At 38.2% G+C, this 18,691-nt stretch overlaps 1 protein-coding gene across 1 annotated transcript in view; it reads left to right on the plus strand.

Annotated features, from left to right (window-relative positions):
- TTC29 (tetratricopeptide repeat domain 29) overlaps positions 1-18,691 on the plus strand; it is a 135,974-nt gene that overhangs the window by 62,307 nt on the left and 54,976 nt on the right. The window contains exons 8-9 of the mRNA XM_063337074.1: positions 10,659-10,750; positions 17,934-18,057. Of these exons, the coding sequence (XP_063193144.1) occupies positions 10,659-10,750; positions 17,934-18,057 (216 nt within the window). The remainder of the gene's footprint in view (positions 1-10,658; positions 10,751-17,933; positions 18,058-18,691) is intronic.

Genomic DNA, 18,691 nt, shown 5'->3' on the forward strand with positions numbered 1-18,691 from the left:
TTAGCATACTAGGTTAAGAAAAGGTCTCATCATTCCTAGAGGCTTTACTTTTATTGAAGCAATTTTTAAATTGTTCTTAAAACTGTACTCACAAAGTAATTTTGTGTTTTTCATACCTGAGGAATAAAAACCCAGGCAAACTCTGAGTCATCTTTGAAGGTAGGCACTTCTGATTGATCACTGACACTGGATTGACCACTGACAATAGATCACGTACAAAGGTGGTGTTCTTGGAGGTGTAGAATTAGTAAGCCAATTCTGAAACTGATTAAATTTCATGTTTCTGAAAGGTCCCACTGCAGCTAGGCATTGGTGAAGGCAGTTCAAACAAAATTATGTGAGAACAATTAGTACTGGTAGCGAACTTTGCCCTGATAAAATATACTGACTCAAATACTGATGGAACTAAGAGATTAGAAATTACTTGTATTGAGAATCTTAAAGAAGACCTGAAATTTCAGGGAAAAGGTGAATTTCTGATCATTCAATTTTTTTTTTGTTTTAAATTTAGCACTTAATTCTTAAAGGGAAAGAAAGATCTAACTTTTTGTTTGGATATGAAAGTTAACAGTCTCCTAGTGAAGGAAGGATTTCTTCTGTTGTTTTAATTTAGGTAATAATTTTCTTATCTTAGCCAGTTTCTTGAAAACCTGAAAAAAAAAAACAGGGAAAATGTTCTGAGTAGTCCTGACATGTAATGATGCTATTTTCCTTCAGTACTTCTCTGTGTACTACATAGCTTTGCACCTTGGTGATACAGTGTCCACTACAATTGCCTGTGGAACATGGTATCCTTTTCCTTTTTGAGACTGTCGTTCCAATTGCATTTTGCTTGGTTAATGGCATCAGAATAACTCCTCTCAGTAAGCTGGATTTTTGTCAATATAAACATACCACAAGAATACCCTTTGTAAGAAAACACTCTTAAATGCAGTGCTGCTGCAGAATTACAGTAGTCAAGTTATGCAAAAATTACAGAGGATGAGAAACAAATAAATATTAAATACATAAAAAAATCTATTACTTGATGACAAGCAAATCAGCTCATGAGATTTCCATGTTTTCCCATAGCAACAATGAAAATAAATGCACTATTAACTTGTCGATATCACCCTTACTCTTCAGGAGTCTCATGGTCCATAAGACTTCCTACCAAAACACATAAATGGGTGGACTTTCATCTCATCCATTACAATTTTAAATTTAATCATTCATACATCCCAAAAGAGCAAGACAACTGCAGCAAGCTGCAGATTTGACTGCATGTTCCATTAGATAAATCTATACCACCTTTTCAGAATTTTAGGAGTATCTGAGTACTGGTGTTCTCAGGAATATGAATACGAGTTGGTGACAAAAAGTTTTAAACCCCAATTTTGAGGGCTATGAGTGGAGGATGTTGGGTTTTTTAAGTGTTTGTTTTTAATTTCCAAACAGTATGAAAGTTGATGGGTTTATATATATTTATAAGGTTTATGTAGCCTTACTTAAAATATATATATAAAACACCCTGAATTTAGAAGGCATGCCGTTTAACATACCAAACGTGGTTTCCCAAGCTTCAGACTCTATTTTTTGTTAAGATTTTGACTCAGGGTATCTATTACAAAATGACAAGTTTTATTATTACCTTATACGCACATGCACTTGTGCGTGCGCACACACACACACAGAGTCTCTGTATGAGTTTGCAAAAGAACTGGAGGGGGCTTTAGTGCAACATTAATAAGAATATTTACATGCTTCTGCATTAATAATAATAATAGATAACCTAAGATCAAGAGAATTCTTTGTATGACTCTGAATCATTTCCATGAAATTGTTGCTAGCTGTTATATTTGAACTCAAAAGAAACAAATTGTCCCTTACTGGAGTCTTACTTAGCTCTAATATGTTGAAACATTGAGGACAAAGCCATAAAAACCTCCTTAAACTGCTCTGCAAGGAAGTAAAAATATCCTTGCATCTATTTTTCACCAAGGCATGGAGGGCAGTGCAGTTGGCAATCATGGAGCCTTTGTTCTGGTCCTACCTTTTTGATATAGCTGATGGGATGGAACAATCTCTGCTGTTCTCTGCATATTCTCTGCTAGGTATGGCCAGTGGAGATGGCTCTTCCTCGTGCTTTCCCAGGCAAGGTAAGAGCCAGGTGGTGACCACGGCTATACAGTGTCTGTTTCATGGGATATAAGGTTACAATTAGTCCACTTGCCCTGACTGAGGTTTCTAAAACACTAATAACTGTCTTCTGTCAGTTAAAAGATGTGATTTAGGCAGATGATTTCTACTTACTGTATTGAAATTTTTTTTTAAAGCAGCTAATAAAATATACTTTTTAAAAAACAAAACAAAAACAACTGCTGATATAGAAGTTTCCACTCATTTCATTCCCACAGGCTAGGAACAAAAAAGACAGAGCAGTACAACTGTATGTTATAGAGGTTATTTACTTCATGGACTTTAGACTATATTGGATTTCTAGCTTAGATGCGCTAAACCTTGGAACCTAAATGCTGTATATAATTGAGGGAAAGAGATAGTTACAGCATGTCTTAGCTCGTAGCTTATATTATCTGAAAAACAACAGCATGAGAGATCTGAAGAAGTCAGTAGTATGTCCAACAGTGAAACTGCACATATTATACCCAGGGCTGTAGCAAATGGCTGAAAAACTGTACAAGAAATTTTCTAATTCTGTTAGATTCTGTTACGGAAGTCAGACTTATGTGTTTTGAGAAATTAAACATTTGTACCCACACTATACAAACTCAGGAATTTCAGTACTTAAATGCAAATACATTCATAATCTGGGAGGTTTTGTTTTTCTTTGTATAGTTTAGTTCGAATGAACAGGCTTTAAAAAATTTTCTATAAAGTAAGGCTTTTAAAATTAGATTGTTTTCTCAAATTGATGTAGTTCAAGCTGCAGCAATTTACTTATTAAATATGTGTTTAAATTTCAATTCTGTTATTCCCATTGACTTCAAGGGAACCACTCATATATTCAGGTGTAAGCAAATGCCTAACAGCTTTGCTAGATCAGAACCATCAATGGCTAGACTGGAGAATAAGAGGTCTTGATTCAGGCATCAGGTCTTAAGGAATTTAAAATTTATCCTTTGATAGATAAATAACCTGAGAAGTTAAAACACTGAAGCGTGCCAGTTTAAAACCTAGAGCTTGCTGCTTCGTTGCTAGAAGCAATTTGTTTTGCTGTTTTGCTTTCAGCTTATGTATTATTTCAGAGCTGATCAAAAGAATTGGTAGCAAAGTGTGAAATAAATTGTACTTCTAAATAAATCGATTTAACATTCCTTGGTGCTTTAAGTGATTTTAGTAATATTAATATTTAAAGTATTTCAGACAGAAATCTTTTTATGACTACATATAGCAATAATGGCCACCATTTCATTCTGCTGTTTTTCATATTAGAATATTACACAGTAAACATTGTAAAAATACTATCTTTTAGCACTGAAATGGATGCAAAAGATTTCAAGTGTCTATTTGCATGTAAATGACTCAAGTTTTATTCAGTCAATAAAAACAGTCTATTAATCCTTTTACTGCATTTCTTACACAGGTTAAAACTTAAAGAATATGAGGTTTTCAGCCAAATGAGAACTTGTCCTTAACTTCCATATAGTTATGCAGAAAAATATTTTTTTTTTAACTGACTTAAATTTTTTGTATACCTTCCTAGTTTATCTCTGCAGTTTTTTCCATCGTGTTATGCAAACTGAAGGGTTGGTTTGTTTGCTTTTAGCTAGGAAAACTTCATGCAATTAAAAATATCTGTTCATGAGTGGACTAAAGATATTAATAAGCATGAAGCAGAATATTTATAGGTGCTTTGTCTAAGAAGTAGTGGGCATTTAAGCATGCACATGCATATAGTATGATATTAATGTCTTAGGAGGCTACAGCAATCTGACAGCCAGGTACATTCATGTAGACACAACAGTGTGATAAAAGCAGTCCAGACATCTGGATCACAGTGCTGCGATACAAAAACATTTCTGAACAATTCACATTATTGCACTTACCCAAATTTCCAGTCTCGTCCACCCCTTTCTCCTTGTTTCTTTCTCCGCCTCTGCCTTTGTCTTTTATGTACTTGCGGAATCTCATTTTTCCTTTACAAGTCACCTCCATCTGCTTATGTGTCAGAGTGGCCCTCGTGCCACACATCACATTGAGGAATTCTCAAGATGAAGGGCTGTATTCACATCACTACTTCTGTCTCAGCACTGTTTCATGCTTGTCACTGCTCGGCACTCAGCGCCACACTGCCTTGTTTTGTCAATAACCATTTATTTGTTGCTGGAATAGTAGCAACCATTACATCTGACCTCCCTGTTTCATCAATTATGGATAGATTATTGGATGTGAACATCTGCAAAAGCTTGCTGTTGAACTTACCTCCTGGCTGGGATTAGATAAAGTATTAAACTGTTGTTTATTGTCAGGCCAAAACTCTACTGGGAAGCCAGGGAATTCCAAGACTAGCAGACTCCCATCAGCAAGCACCAAAAATTGTTTAGTATTGCCACCGTTTCCCATAAGATCGTAGCCATTTATTATTTACACTTATTACTAGTTGTTATAACATACTTGATAAAAGCTCTTGGCAGGCACAGTGTTTCCAGCTATTGTCACATCTGTCAGGATGGAAAGGATACATAAACTGTTTTTTCCTCTTATATTGCTGTTAAAGGGTAACAGATGAAGCTTCTTCACTCCAGACTGTTAAGCCATGCTTTATTTTGAAGAAATATGTCAACAATGGCTGGTTTGGAAAACATTACATTCCCGTACCAAATAAAGATTACAACAACCTTTACTAGAGTAATGTCTCTTGCAGTAAAGGTTTCAAATTGTACAATAGTAACAAAGTAGTATTCCTGGGTTTGATGTTTGCATAGGTTTTTTTCCTTGTAGGACCTGGCTGATTTTTTTTTTTTAAATAATTATTTATTTTAATAAAACCCTCTATGAGGTATAGTAAATAATAAATTGGTGACTGCTTTCCTACAAAGTTGTAGGTGTAGGGAATCAGAATTAATATAATTGTTAGTGGCCCAGAAGGCCAGGATTAAGAAAAGTAATAGAGAAGCTAATACAGAAGAAATAAGGGTGAAATATACATGTGATTGAATAAAGATAAACTCTTGTTTATCTTTATTCAACCACCTGTACATTTCATCTCTTTTAAGTTTCCTGTGCAGCAAAATGAAGCATACAGGGTAACTCCTGACTTTGTGGAGCCAACAGAGTTTGAAATTACTCTGGGGAAAGGAACTTCTTCAATTAGTTACTTCTATTTATGTATTCATTCAGAATCAAAGCAAAACTATGTGCTCTATATATTACGCAAAGCATGCAAGACTTGATACAGGCAAAGAACCCTAAGTCTTATCTTGATAGGCTGTTAAGGAATGAGAGAAATGTTTGTCTTCTCTAATCCTTCAAACAGATGCAGACACAGGTGTCCCAAAGCATGTATTGCCACGCAAGTTTATAGAGCACCAAGGTAAATATTGCACTTGATTTCCAAGTATAACGGGGGGGGAAGAGTGTGGACTGGATGGAGCGGTTACCCCTCAGGGACAGTATCAACCAAGCAATGCCTTAGTGATAGCCACTTCCTACCAAGAGCCTGTGGAAGGTCTTGAACAAGGGTGCTCTGCTTTGATGTTTGACTTGGCCAGACTTCTGGCTGGATTCTGGAGGAATCCCTCCACATCCCTCTGTCCCTGATTCCCTTGCTCCAAGGTGCATGCTTATGCTATGCATTGTCCAAATATCCACATTAAAGTCCCTGGAATAGCAGTGCTGGAACAGACTAGACCAGCCAATTCCAGACAAATTCTGTCTCTGTGGGAACAGTGACAAAGTTGGTACATTTCTGGTTTAATTCTTTCCCATTTATTTATCCAAACAGTGCAGTCCAGTGTAATTGGATGTGGCTAAGGGCAAGGAGTTAGCATTCACATTTACAGAATTTGAGTTGGTGAATTTCAGCTGTGGGAAGAGAGGGAGAACTAACATGTCTGGCAAATCGGGGACCACTCCCTCTTTCCTCAGCATGGCACACAGTTTTCAGTATCCCTTAATTGTGAGCGTGCAGACAGAAAGCTGTACTGCTTTTACCCGGCGTGCTCGCTATGCCTGAATATATTTAGCATTTAGCAAGGCACGGCCTGCCATTCAGTTGATATTGGTTTATTATTTTCCTGGGATCAATGAGCTCTGCTTATTGTAATCGATACATTACACGAACAATACAATTTTCTTATTGCTGTCCAACCTCTCCCGCGCTGTGTTTTGGCCAAAATAAGAATACATCTGGGTTTGTATTGTGAAACTTTCCTTTGACTTTACTCAGGTTACACAGACGTGTAACCACTCAAATTATGATAATAAAGGCTGTACTTTTTTGGCATTTTCAAACATGCATTTCTTGGGGAGCTATGGGAGAGAGTTCACTGAACTGCAAAATGCCTATGCATACAGTTCTATTGTCTTTTATTTTTGCTGGAATAACGTGGAAGTGATTATTTAGTGACTGTCAGAGCTATGTGTTTTTTCTGAACGTATTTAAGAGGTATAAGTGGTATGAGGCCAGTAGTCTCACTCGATTGCATTGTCTGTCTACTAACACCTATTGTTGGCTCCAGAAAAATATTGTCAGATGCTGCTATCCAGGCTGGGCCTTAGCCTGTTACTGCAGCGCCTGTCAGAAATCATTAGCTAGTGATCTCTTTGACTAATGTTCCAGTTGATTGTCTGATTCATGTTCAAGATCTGTAAATGAGGCAGAAGCATCTTTACTGCTCACCAGCTGTGAAATGGCTAAACACAGCTAGATTTTCCAAAATCAAAATAAATGCGTTTCCAATAAAGTTTGACAACAATATCAAGTGCAAAGCTGAGAGCAGAACTATGTTTTTGTGTTTTTTAAAGTTACAGTATTATAAATCAATATCATCCCATCATGTTTTTGTCAGAGTAATGTATTTTACCAAAATAATGAACTGCTGGTAGTAGCATTAATCTCGTGTTGAGTTGGATAGACATTCTTTATTCAACATAAATTCATACCTTCGATTTTTACTCTTTTGTCCATTATCCCCAGATGTATCAATGTTTAGCGCAGCCTGTGTCCTTTTGTCTGAGTCCTCAGCGTATGCCAATGAGGTGTGTGCTTGTTTTTATGTACGTATAAAAGTACAGGTATGACAACAATAAAAAATAAAGGGTGGGATTTTGGGGAGGGGGAGTCTTCGGGGCGGAGCTGGTGTATCCGTTTTATATTAACGGAATAACCCCAGGAGGGTCCCACTGGCGTAATGACGAGATAATGGAGAAGTAAATCTGGGCCTGAATTCTGACTAATGTTTTTCTTGGCAAAGGAGGTAAACGTGAAATTCACCACTGTCTAGAGAATTAGTGCAAGAGCTATACCACAAATAGTCTCTAGTTTGAGGATTTAAGCAGAGCTTGTTGCTTTACTTTATTTTTACACTGTAACTAATTGTAGCCACAATAGACTTACAAAGACCCAGGAAGAGAATTTACTTAGATGCTCCCACAGTAGCTATCCTCCTTACAGACGCACCTGCATGAAGCTTTTAGTGCTAAGTAAGAGAACAAGGGAAATTGTACAATGTTTCCTGATTTATTTTTTTTTATATCTATTTTGGAGCCATAAAAACTACTTTCTTTTTTCTCCCCCACCCCCCCAAAAAAAATAATAGTGGATGGTATGTGGGACAGTTATCTGTAATGTGGAAGACGAAGTTGAAGTCTTCACCCTGCCACCTTCCTATTGAAACTCACTGTTCATTTCTGTATTACACTTTGATTTTCATTTTATTTGGTTTTGGTTTTTTGTTTGTTTTGCGTTTTTTTTAACCAGTATTTCCACTGTGGACCCACAGAAGTAGGAAGTTTGAGACAGTCAGTGTGCTTGGTTGCCTAGAGCCAAAAACAAACTCGTGACCAGAACCAGTGCTGATTTTATAATTTTTATTTTTTTTTAAACTTACCTTACATTTTCTTTTTAGAGGTAGAAGGAACTGTACATTTTTCTAGTCTGTTCAACTGCATGCACAATGACTTTTTCCGGTAGTTGCTAGGAGTATCAAACTCTTTGAAATAGTATGGAGATTTTATAATGGAGCTAGCATGATCAGGATCAATCTATTGCCACAGCTTCCTTCCACAGAACTCTTTGTACACAGCAAATTAAAAAGCAACAAAAAAAACCCTACAACAAACAAAACAAAAACACAAACAAAACCCAAACCAAGACCAAACCAAACCACTTTTGCCCCTTCAGTAACCCCAAATCTCTGAAAACTTCTTCTGAGTTTTGAGAAGCAAATTCAGCCAGATTCACGTAATACCCAAACCCACTCTTTTTAATGTACATTACCAGCATGGGTTTTATGTATTTATGTAGTCCCGTTCAATAGCTCTTTACACAATGTTACATGGTTTTATATGCATTTCTATAAAACGAAGAAAACTACCAAGATGTCATACAGGGGCACTACACAGCTCCTTTCCAGCAAGAATGTGGCCCTTTCTGTGTCCCTACATAGCATCTGAAGCTGGAGGAATTATTTGAAATACAGACATAAAGAATATATTATCTATTGTAATTCATAAAGATTTCCTTCTTTTCACATAGATGATTTAATTATCATTATTTAGAATGCAACATCTGATTTGTGTAGAGTAGTAGTAACCTGGGCCCAAAATGAGCACTTTTCATCAATATGAATGAGTGGCTTTATGTATTTACTTACTTACTTCTTTCTAGCAGCTGTTACAGAGATGCAGCAAACCAACTTTTCACTTTAGCTACTCTGGCTATGGTTTTTCCTTGGTTTTATCTATACTTTTTAGGCTTTGTGATATCTTTGATGGGAAAAAAGTACATCAGCCTAAGCCTTAGGTGCCTGAGTAACCTTTCTGTGCTAGATGGTAACCACTAGAGGCCCTGTGTCCTAGTTTAATATTGTAGAGGCCAGTTTAAAGTAGCAGTGATTTTCAGTCCAGCACATAAAATTTTGCAAACCTTCTGACATTCTTATGGCAGGTTTTCAGGTGTGGGCATGATTATTACAACAAATGCTGTAGGTCCTCTGAGTTAAATGCGAAACCAAGAACTGTTTCTCGGACACTTGTGTATGTTTGTGTTACCAGCCTGGATTATTAGAAGGACGCACTGCAGGCCTTGACAACTTTGAGTACACATTCAGTTTAGGGCGAGTTCTGAACTGATGTGACAAGTTCCTAACTGAGGTGCCTGCACTCTCTTTTTGTCATATCTTATGCACCGATAACTCAATTGATGATGACCTTCAAGTGTAGGACGTAATGCTGATGTATATGAGAACATAACTGATAAGAAAGTACTTGAAGGATGATAAATAGTGCAGTGCACACTGATAAATGCTACTTTTTTTTCACACAGAGTTTACATAACTAAAAAATAAGAGCCTTGTCCAGGGATACTCCTGCAAGTAGTAAACATCTTTTAAGAACTAGAAAATCTGAGTAGTGGAAACAGTGACAGAAATGGTGACATCCATAGCGTTAGCACACACAGGTTGTCTTCTTTTGAACACTGCACTTTGCCCATGATAGGGGATGCAGTCTTAATAGAAAATGCCTTATCTCTTACCTCACTATAAATAGGCATCTTGGGGCATGCAGGATACTGCTGTGTGTTCCTGGGCATCTCCCATCCCCCTTCAGAGCTGGTAAATGACATTCACTACTCCTTTCTTGGAAATGTGCAAAAAGGATTTCCATAGATAGTCTTTGGAGATTTCCTGTTTTCTCATGTGTGTAATAGGTTGGGTCAAGCAACAAAAAGGAGGGAGAAAAGAATATGATTTAATTTTATATGCACTCTCCTGTCATCACCATTGGAAAAAAAAATGGATGAAAAGAGAAATTATGCAATACAGGTGAAGTCGGTGTTAAATTGAATAAAGATCATATTTTTTTATGCAGCAGCTGTAAGCCTTCGGTTCCGGCAAGGGACACGATAATACATTCCAAATGAATGTTAAAAAATTGCTTGTGTGCGTGAATAATTAGTCAAAAAAATAACAACATTATCTACAGTATTTTAAGCCAACATAGTTCAAATGTATAACCTATAATTTATTCACTTTTTGAACATCTGAATTGTACTAAGAAAAGTTGTCATAGTGACGGTTTAAAGAAAGAAAAATGGTGTTAAGTTTTATTTCAGCATATCATTCTAAAACACTATGAATGCAAAGGATACCATCTTAAGGTATTGATTAACTGAAAATCATAAAAGCACAGCCTCTTAAAATCTTTTAAATTATGGATAAGGAAATTTATATTGCGAATCGGGTAATATCTCTTTGGTTTTTGCAAAGTGTCAAAATATAGGTATTTAAATGCAAGTTGTAGCTTTTGAATTTGCAATCATTGAGTAGTTTCAAACAACTATAAGTAATGATCAAAATCCTAGTCCCGTTACAGCTAATTAAAGAAGAACTGCAGTGGTGGGAAAACTTCAATTTTGTGTTTAATATGGACACAGAGACTGCAAAAAAAAGGTTCTTAGCATTGTGTTTATTGCATTTTATTTTCCTGTTTCACAGATTTTGAACACCTCTGTGAAAACCTTCACAGCACTTTGTGATTCTGCTGGCCTAGGCAGAGCATATGCAGCTATAGCCAAGATCCTGGTAAGGTAGGTTAGCACATCCTTGTCTGGCTGTCAGTGCAGATTCATTCAACTGTGAAAGACTTAAATTGTTAGAGGTCTGTCGCTTCCCATTACTGACTGCTTAAATTTTAAGTAGTGCCCTTCTTGCAGTAAGTGACCCTTTCATTGAAAGTTATTTTAAACTGGTACACATTTTTTAAAGTGTATGATCCAAGCTTTTCTTTACCTGTAAACTATAGTATGTCCTTTTTTCCCCACATTTTGGGGGCTTTTTTAATTTATTTTTTTTCCCACAAGTTTGGGAGGGACCTTACTGGAAAATAGAAGAGTGGTGTATTTTCCAGGTTAAAAAAGACGGAATGTCTTGAAGAATGTTGCAAGCTTCACTAGGTGTCTCAGGGTAATCTTTTCTGAACTCTAATTTTACATTTATTGCACTCACTTCTTCTGTGGAGCTATTTCTTGTTTGGGCATATATAGATAAAAATTTCTTGCAGATAAATTGCTTGTCTTCAATGGTTTTGTTTCAGCATCTGGCATTAAAATCTTCAGGGTGAATTAGTTTGAAACTATGTCAACTTCTAACAGAAATAATTTTGACATAAAGTACTCTAATGCAATTATCATATGAAGTTGGAACAGAAGGTGTTAAAGTGAAGGCTGTAGCTTATCCTTGATTCATCCTACATTTGGGAACTTCAGTGCACAAGTTGCATGATACAGGTTAGCAAATTGTTTGTGGAGGAGAACTTGTTACCAGGTTTATTTCAGTGTGTGGAGCAAATTCTCCTGTTTGAGTTAGATGCCTTGCCTCCTGGCCTTTCTGAGCATTTAGGGACCAGACACAATCACAGTTCTCTTCAGCTTTCTGATACATAATTCATGGCTATTCATATTCTGAGTATCCTAAATAAGTGCATGGGATAAGATGTTCAAAAAGCCTCAGAACAGGCTTAGAATACCGGGTCCCATTTTCAAAACTGTCTTAAGACTTCTTAACTGAGAAAGATTTAATTGCTGGGACACCAGCTGTTGCAGTGAGTGACTTCGCAATGAGTGCAAAGGTGTCTGAGCTCTCAGTAGCGTTCATGGGTTCCTTGTATGCACAAAAAGCAGCAGTCTGGGTACAGGGTGGCCTAAGATAGCCAAGAGGACGTTCCTAGAAAACCATGTAAATAAATGTCTTCTCTCTGTGATTTAGGCATTCTGGAATGAGAGCACATATGTTTATTTACTCAGAAATTACAGATTTGGAGATCCTTCTGAAATCAGGTTTCTAAACCCTTCTTCTGAAAGACCATGCCAGTGCAAATTCTTTTCTTAAAAGCAGAGCTAAACAAGGAGTGGCTAGTGATTTTCTTTGGCGTCAAATCTGTACTCCACACCTTCTAAGAGCATTCTCTAGCTTCTTCCACTGCCTGTGCATTTCTGTCTTCCCCTTTAGTTTGACCAGCAGGTTTCGACTCAGCCATGCCAGTCTCTTGACTTTCTTTCCTGATTTCTTACACCTGGGGATCAAGAGATCTTGTGCTCTATGGAAAGAGTCCTTAATGATCTGCCAGCTCTGTTCTGCTCCCTTGTCCCTGAGGGTGGTTTCCCAGAGGGTCCTATTGACTAACTCCTTGAACAACTGGAAGTTTGCTTTCTTAAAATTCAGGGTCCTAAGTTTACCCTTTGCCTGACTTATATCCCTCAGGACTGCAAACTCCACCAGTGCATGATCACTGCAGCCCAGGCTGCCTCCAATCTTGATGTCACTGGTTAGCTCACTTGCGGTGGTGACCATCAGGACTAGTATTTTGTCACCTCAGGTAGGGCTGTCTATTACCTGGCTTAGGAATTTATCCTCAGTGCATTCCAGGAGTCTCCTGGATTGCCTACAGCTCACCATACTACTTTTCCAGCAGATGTCAGGGTGGTTGAGAGTCTGCGAGTGCGATGCCTCCTACAGCTGGAGCGAGAAGGCTTTGTCAGTAGGCTTCCCTTGATCAGGCAGCCTGTGGTAGACATCAACCACAAGGTTCCCTTTCTTGCCTCAGTCTCTAATTCTTACTCATACGCTTTCAACCTGCGCATGGCTGTTCTTCAGAGACAGCTCTTCACAGTCAGTCCATTTTTTGATGTAGAGGCAACCCCTCCACCACTCCTTCCTTGTCCTTTCTGAACAGCCTGTAGCCATCAATAGCCACACTCCAGTCGTGGAATTTGTCCCACTGGGTTTCAGTAATGGCAACTAGAGTTGAATCAGAACAATTTCAACATTCTGTTGACCAAAAAGTGAAAGGATCACAGTTCTGGATTTATGTTCTAAAACCTTAAAAAAGTCTCAGCTAAGATGTATAAATCTATCTGTGTACGTGGCCCTTACTTCTTCCTGAATGCTCGAACTTGAGAAGTTTTCATCCATTGTCTTCATGGGGCAATTTTGCAAGGAGGTCTCACAGATGGGGAGCCACCATTCCATAAAACCCATTTATTCATTGTTTTAAATAGAAATTGATAATTTGCATTATTACTTTTACTATATCAGAAGCAGCAAAAATAGCTGAGTAGACTGTACAGTATCTCTGACATGAGAATATAGCATAAGCAATATTTGAAGTGTTGCAGCGAGGCTGCTTTTGATTATCTTTGAAAAGTTGTGGTAACTAAGGGAGGCTCCTGAGAACTGGAAGGCTGCAGATGTCACTTCTGTCTTCAAAAGAAGACAGAAGGTCTTCAGGCTGGTCAACCTTGCCTCTGTCCCTGAGGTGGTGGAGCGAATAATCCTAGAAACAATTTCCAAACATGTTAAGGCCAAGAGGGAGACTGGATTTAAGACAGGGAAATTGTGTTTTACCAACTCAATAGCTTTCTGCAGAAAGATGATGGTGGATGAAGGGAAAGCAGTGGATGTTGCTTCTCTCAATTTTAGTGAGGCTTCTAACACCGTCTCCCGTAATATCTTCATACACAAGCTGATAAAGTATGGCTTAGAAAAATAGACAGTGAGGTAGACTGAAAACTAGCTGAGCTGCCAGCCTTCAGAGGGTTGTAAGCAGCAGTAGGAAGTCCAGTGGGAGACCGGTCACTAATGGTGTGCTCAGGGATCAATACTGGCACCAATGCTGATTAACATCTTCATTAATGACCTGGACGGTGTGACCAAGCTCACCCTCAGCGTGTTCACAGGCAATGCAAAACTGGGTAGGAATGGGTGATATACCAGGTAGGTGGTTGTACTGCCAGGCAGAGGGACCTCGGCAGGCTGGAGAAATGGGCCAATGGCAGCCTCATGAAGCTCAGGAAAGGGAAGCACAAAGTCCTGCACGTGGGGACGGATAACCCCAGGCACCAGCCCAGGCTGTGGGCTGACTGGATGGAAAGGAGCTTGGCAGAGAAGGACCCGGGTTTCCTGGTGGACAACAAGTTGCCCACGAGACAGCGAGGCACACTCATGGCAAAGGTGACCAATGGGATCCTGGGCTGCATTAGGCAGAGCATCGTGAGCAGGTCAAGGGAGGTGATCCATCGCCTCTGCTCAGCACTGGTGAGGTCACCCCAGGGGTGCTGTGTCCCATTCTGGGCTCCCCAGTACAAGAGAGAGAGGGACATAGTGGAGCGAAGGGCTGCAGAGACGACTAAGGGACTGGGAGCATCTGTCCTGGGAGGAGAGGCTGAGGGAGCTGGGACTGTTCAGACCACAGAAGAGAAGGCTCAGGGGGGATCTTACTGGTACCTCTTAGGCAGCAGTAAAGAAGATGAGCCAGGCTCTTCTCAGTGATGTTCAGTGACAGGACAAGAGGCAATGGGCACAAAGTAAAATACGTGAGATTCCATTTAAACACAAGAAGAAGGAAAAAAACCTACTGTGACGGTGAATGCTGGAACAGACTGGGGAGTCTCCGTCCTTCAAAAGTCACTCAGAACTCCCCTGGGCACAGGCCTCCTCTAGTTGCTCTGAGCAAGGCGCTCAGTAAATATCCAAACTTTTGGATATTTACTTTTCTGATGTATAGCAAACAAGCACATTTTTGGCAAGCCTGTTCAGAAAATATTGTATAAATGCATGAGTAATTACTGTTGGTGACAGAATCTCCATACTCCGCTTGATCACTTTTTCTTTACTTGTATTTTTACCTATCTAGGCTAGATTTGTGCAAGTCATTTTGAATTTAATGGATAATGTCTTTACAAAGAAAATATGACTGTTTCCCTAAAATAATGCATTATAACCATAATGTCTGTGAGAATTTGCACTGATTGCCTTGTGACAGGTTGGAGAAAGTGACTGAGTCCTCCTGAATCACTTTGAACTTGTCTATGGCTTTGGAATTTTTCATGAAATCTTTGCTGTAGATGTTTCCACAAACCATGGGAAACCGAAATTCTCTATCATGTGCATTTAGGCATGTCATTTTCCAGGGAAAAACCTGACATAATAGCATCATGTTCTTGACTTATTCTGCCAGTGTCCACCATGGTAATGACTTCTTGTGGACACATGATTTATACATCCAATTCAATCACATGAGCAATCCTATAAAAGGTGCATATTTTCATAAAAGTCTAATAGGGGTAAAAACCTCATAGGGCATTTTAGCATGAAACTGGAAAATGAGTTGCTGTAGATATGTAATCTCTTCTGCTGAAGTCATCGTAACTGTTCTGTGGGATCATGAATGACTATATCTTTAGGAAATTACATTTTATACATTTAGGAAGGTGATGTCTAAGGAGATAGAAAGTATATGGCTGTATAAAATAACATGTAGATTTTTGAAGGAACTATAAAATATTAGCCCTTTGAGTAGGAAAGCCCTGTTTATCATGTTATCAGGTCTTGTGCAGGATAAAGTGTTTCAGTAATCCTTCTAACACTTTAAATATCTCAAGCTCTAGTGCTTTTAAAGGTACTTCCTTTGAAAAACTGTTAAGCTATACCAACCAATTGCTAGTTGGTATAAGTGAAGTTCTAACAGTGAGAAATATCTTTCTGATATGTATCAAATTGATTTCTGTTTGCTTGAAAGAGGTTATATGCCCTAGCAATTTTCACATTTTCTATACGTGGGGCATAGTTTTTTATGTGAAATATAAAAAATGGCCAAAAATACATCAAAACATTTCTATTAATTCATGAAATTAAGAAAGCCTTTTTACATTTTCTCCTGTCACTGATTCCATTTGCTTTATTACTTTTAGCCTCTAGCCCACAAACTTGGTGGCACAATCAACAAACCCCTTAGTGGCTGTTTCATCTCTGCTCTATTTGATTTCTCCACTCTGAGTAAATGATTAAGTTTTCATGCATTGGTTCAACCAAAATCTATGTTCACTCAACCACATCCTTTATTGATTACTTCTACTGCAAACAGTAGGCCAAGTGTGATATACATAATTGGACAGTTGTCAGGGGATGTGGGTGTTAACAGTCCTGTTTTCCCAATTGGAAACTGGAATCACCTTGATACACAAATATTCTGCACTGTTTCATTCTCATTCCTTGGACCGAGGAGTCCTTTTCCTCAGAATATATGTTTTTAACTCTCAAAGGTCTGGTTGAATGGATTTAATGATTATACCATATAATATGCTCTTCAAGTTGCACCTGTGCACTGCATATAGAAAACTAGAAAAACTGGAATTAATATTTGTCTAACACTTTAACCTTGTCCTTTAACTTATATAAATCATATGCTGTATTTCTGTGGGGAAACATTTGATTTTCTCTTCTTAGGAAAAAAAAATAGATTTAAAAAAATGTGTTTCTATTTCTAAAATTTAGAAGCCTTCTGACATTTGGCAAATGTTTACAGTACAGTATATTTAATATTCTCATGATATTAAAATACGGAAATTAGGAAACTTTGGTAAATCCAACTCTGCTCATTGACAACTAAGCTTTACAGGAGCGTATTTCGAGCATGTTAGTTTGCAGTGTTTTAGCATCCTTTTGTAGCAGTCTAGCTCATCTCAGTCACGTACAGATAATCGCTACAATATTGTAAATTTTGCAGCCATGCTTTGCTATGTTTCCTGTTCTGTGGCAGGCGCCACCCTGTTATAATTACTCTGATATCGTAAGACAGGGAATTGCAGACTTCTGACAGGTTTTAAAAGCACATATGCCTAATAGTTTATAATAAAAACCATAACGTAAAGAAATGCCAGTCAGACATTTGCTGCAGGAATATAACTTGAAGGTGTTTTAAATTGGTGAGAAAATAAATCAAAATTCTTCATCACTTGCAGGAACTTCTATTTCTGTGAGTTTCTTAATTAAGACTGGGTTTTCTGTCTTGCTTGGCAGCTTGACATTTAGCATGCAACACTCCTACATTAGTGACTCAAGTTCATGGCTAATATTGAGGTCAGCTGCAGTAACACTTCAGCCTTAAAGGGAAAAAGAGCGCAGTGCCTTACCCACAAGCAAACCCAGATGTCTATCTTATATCTTGTAATCATGCTGCAGAGATCTTATATTGTTAATATGACTGGCTTTATTAAAAAAAGGAAATCTGCAAATGTTATTGTCAAAGTATGCTAGCCAATTTTCAACTTAGATGCAGCTGTGACCTCAGGTTGCTCTGATCACACTGGGATTTGGGGGTGACACCTGCAATCCACATTTTATAGGTTTGCCTGTGTGACTCCAGCAACCTTTGATCTGCCCAGTCAAAGTGCAGCATTACACTCAGGGAAAGGCTGTCATCCCCAGAACTAAGAGACAGGGACATTGTGGAGCCGCTGCTGCACCACCAGGGTTCTGGAGCAAGAAATGGTAGCTCTGAAAGAGAGGAGCACAAAAACTCTTGCTGGAAAACTAGCTTTCTTATGGCTTTTCCCTATTTTGTCAGGATGTGAAGTCTGGCTATACTAAAAATGTTGTCAGCTGCTCAGCAGAAAAAAAAATAATGGAAACTCCAAAACCCCAGTAAAATCATCACCTGCGTTTTCATTCTTGGCCTTAAAATATGGCACAAATGTCCTGAAGAAGAATTTTGTTTTATTTCACTCAAAGGATACAGTTCTGCTCTCAGAGGTTCTGTGTCTAGTCTCATTGGTCTCAGCACAGGTAGTGCCTAGACAACCATCTTGGAAATAAAGTGCAGTTATGGATGAGTCACAACAAAGTAAAGTTAGTTCAGAACAGGGGGATAGATCTCCAGCATTTGGTGAAGCCATCTCAGTAAATATTTAATTTTGTCCCTGTCCTTTGCTTCAGTCAGGAAAAGGTGGCTGAAACTATTGAGTACTTGGAAGAGTTTATGAAGGCTGCTGAGAACGCTCATCTAAGCCAAAGCCTGGTGGATGCATGTGTATTACTTGGGAATATTTACAATGAAAGAGTAAGTACTGGTTGTAGTAATGATGTCAAACAATTGCATTTGATTCTTGGTAAAAATCTGGGTTTGCATATGAATTTGATTCAGGTATTGTATCTTATAAGAGTTACCAAAGGAGAAGATACTGTGTGACTAATTAAAATGAGCTTTAAGTTTTGGGGAAAGTTAAAAATTTCACACCGTGTTTAACACACAGGATTTTGTACTAGAATGGGTGAATAAAAACTCTGAATTCAGATCATGAGAAACTTTGTGTTGTGAAAAATCCGCATCCAAATCACTATTGGGGCTGCATGTGCCCATAAAAATTCATCAGTTAACACAAATGAAATTTTATTGTACTATACATTGAAATTTGTGCTTTTTTAAAATGAATATATGCTACATTACATATTAATAAGCAGTTTTTAATCTTAGCTTGATTTCTTCTCCATGTTCTCTCAGCTCAATTTATGAAATGGGTGCTAGCAGCAAGTAGTTTGGCAAAGGTCTGTGTTGGTAGTGGAAGGGCTTTCTCTTCTATATTCCTCCATCCAGCCTGATGGCTTTGATTCGGCCTGTTTAAACCAAGATAGGCAGTGACAGACAATATTAAGCTAGAGGTAATTAAGAAGCACCCCTTATCGTAGTTTCTGAG

Source organism: Chroicocephalus ridibundus, chromosome 5 (assembly GCF_963924245.1).
Source record: "Chroicocephalus ridibundus chromosome 5, bChrRid1.1, whole genome shotgun sequence".
NCBI lineage: Eukaryota > Metazoa > Chordata > Aves > Charadriiformes > Laridae > Chroicocephalus > Chroicocephalus ridibundus.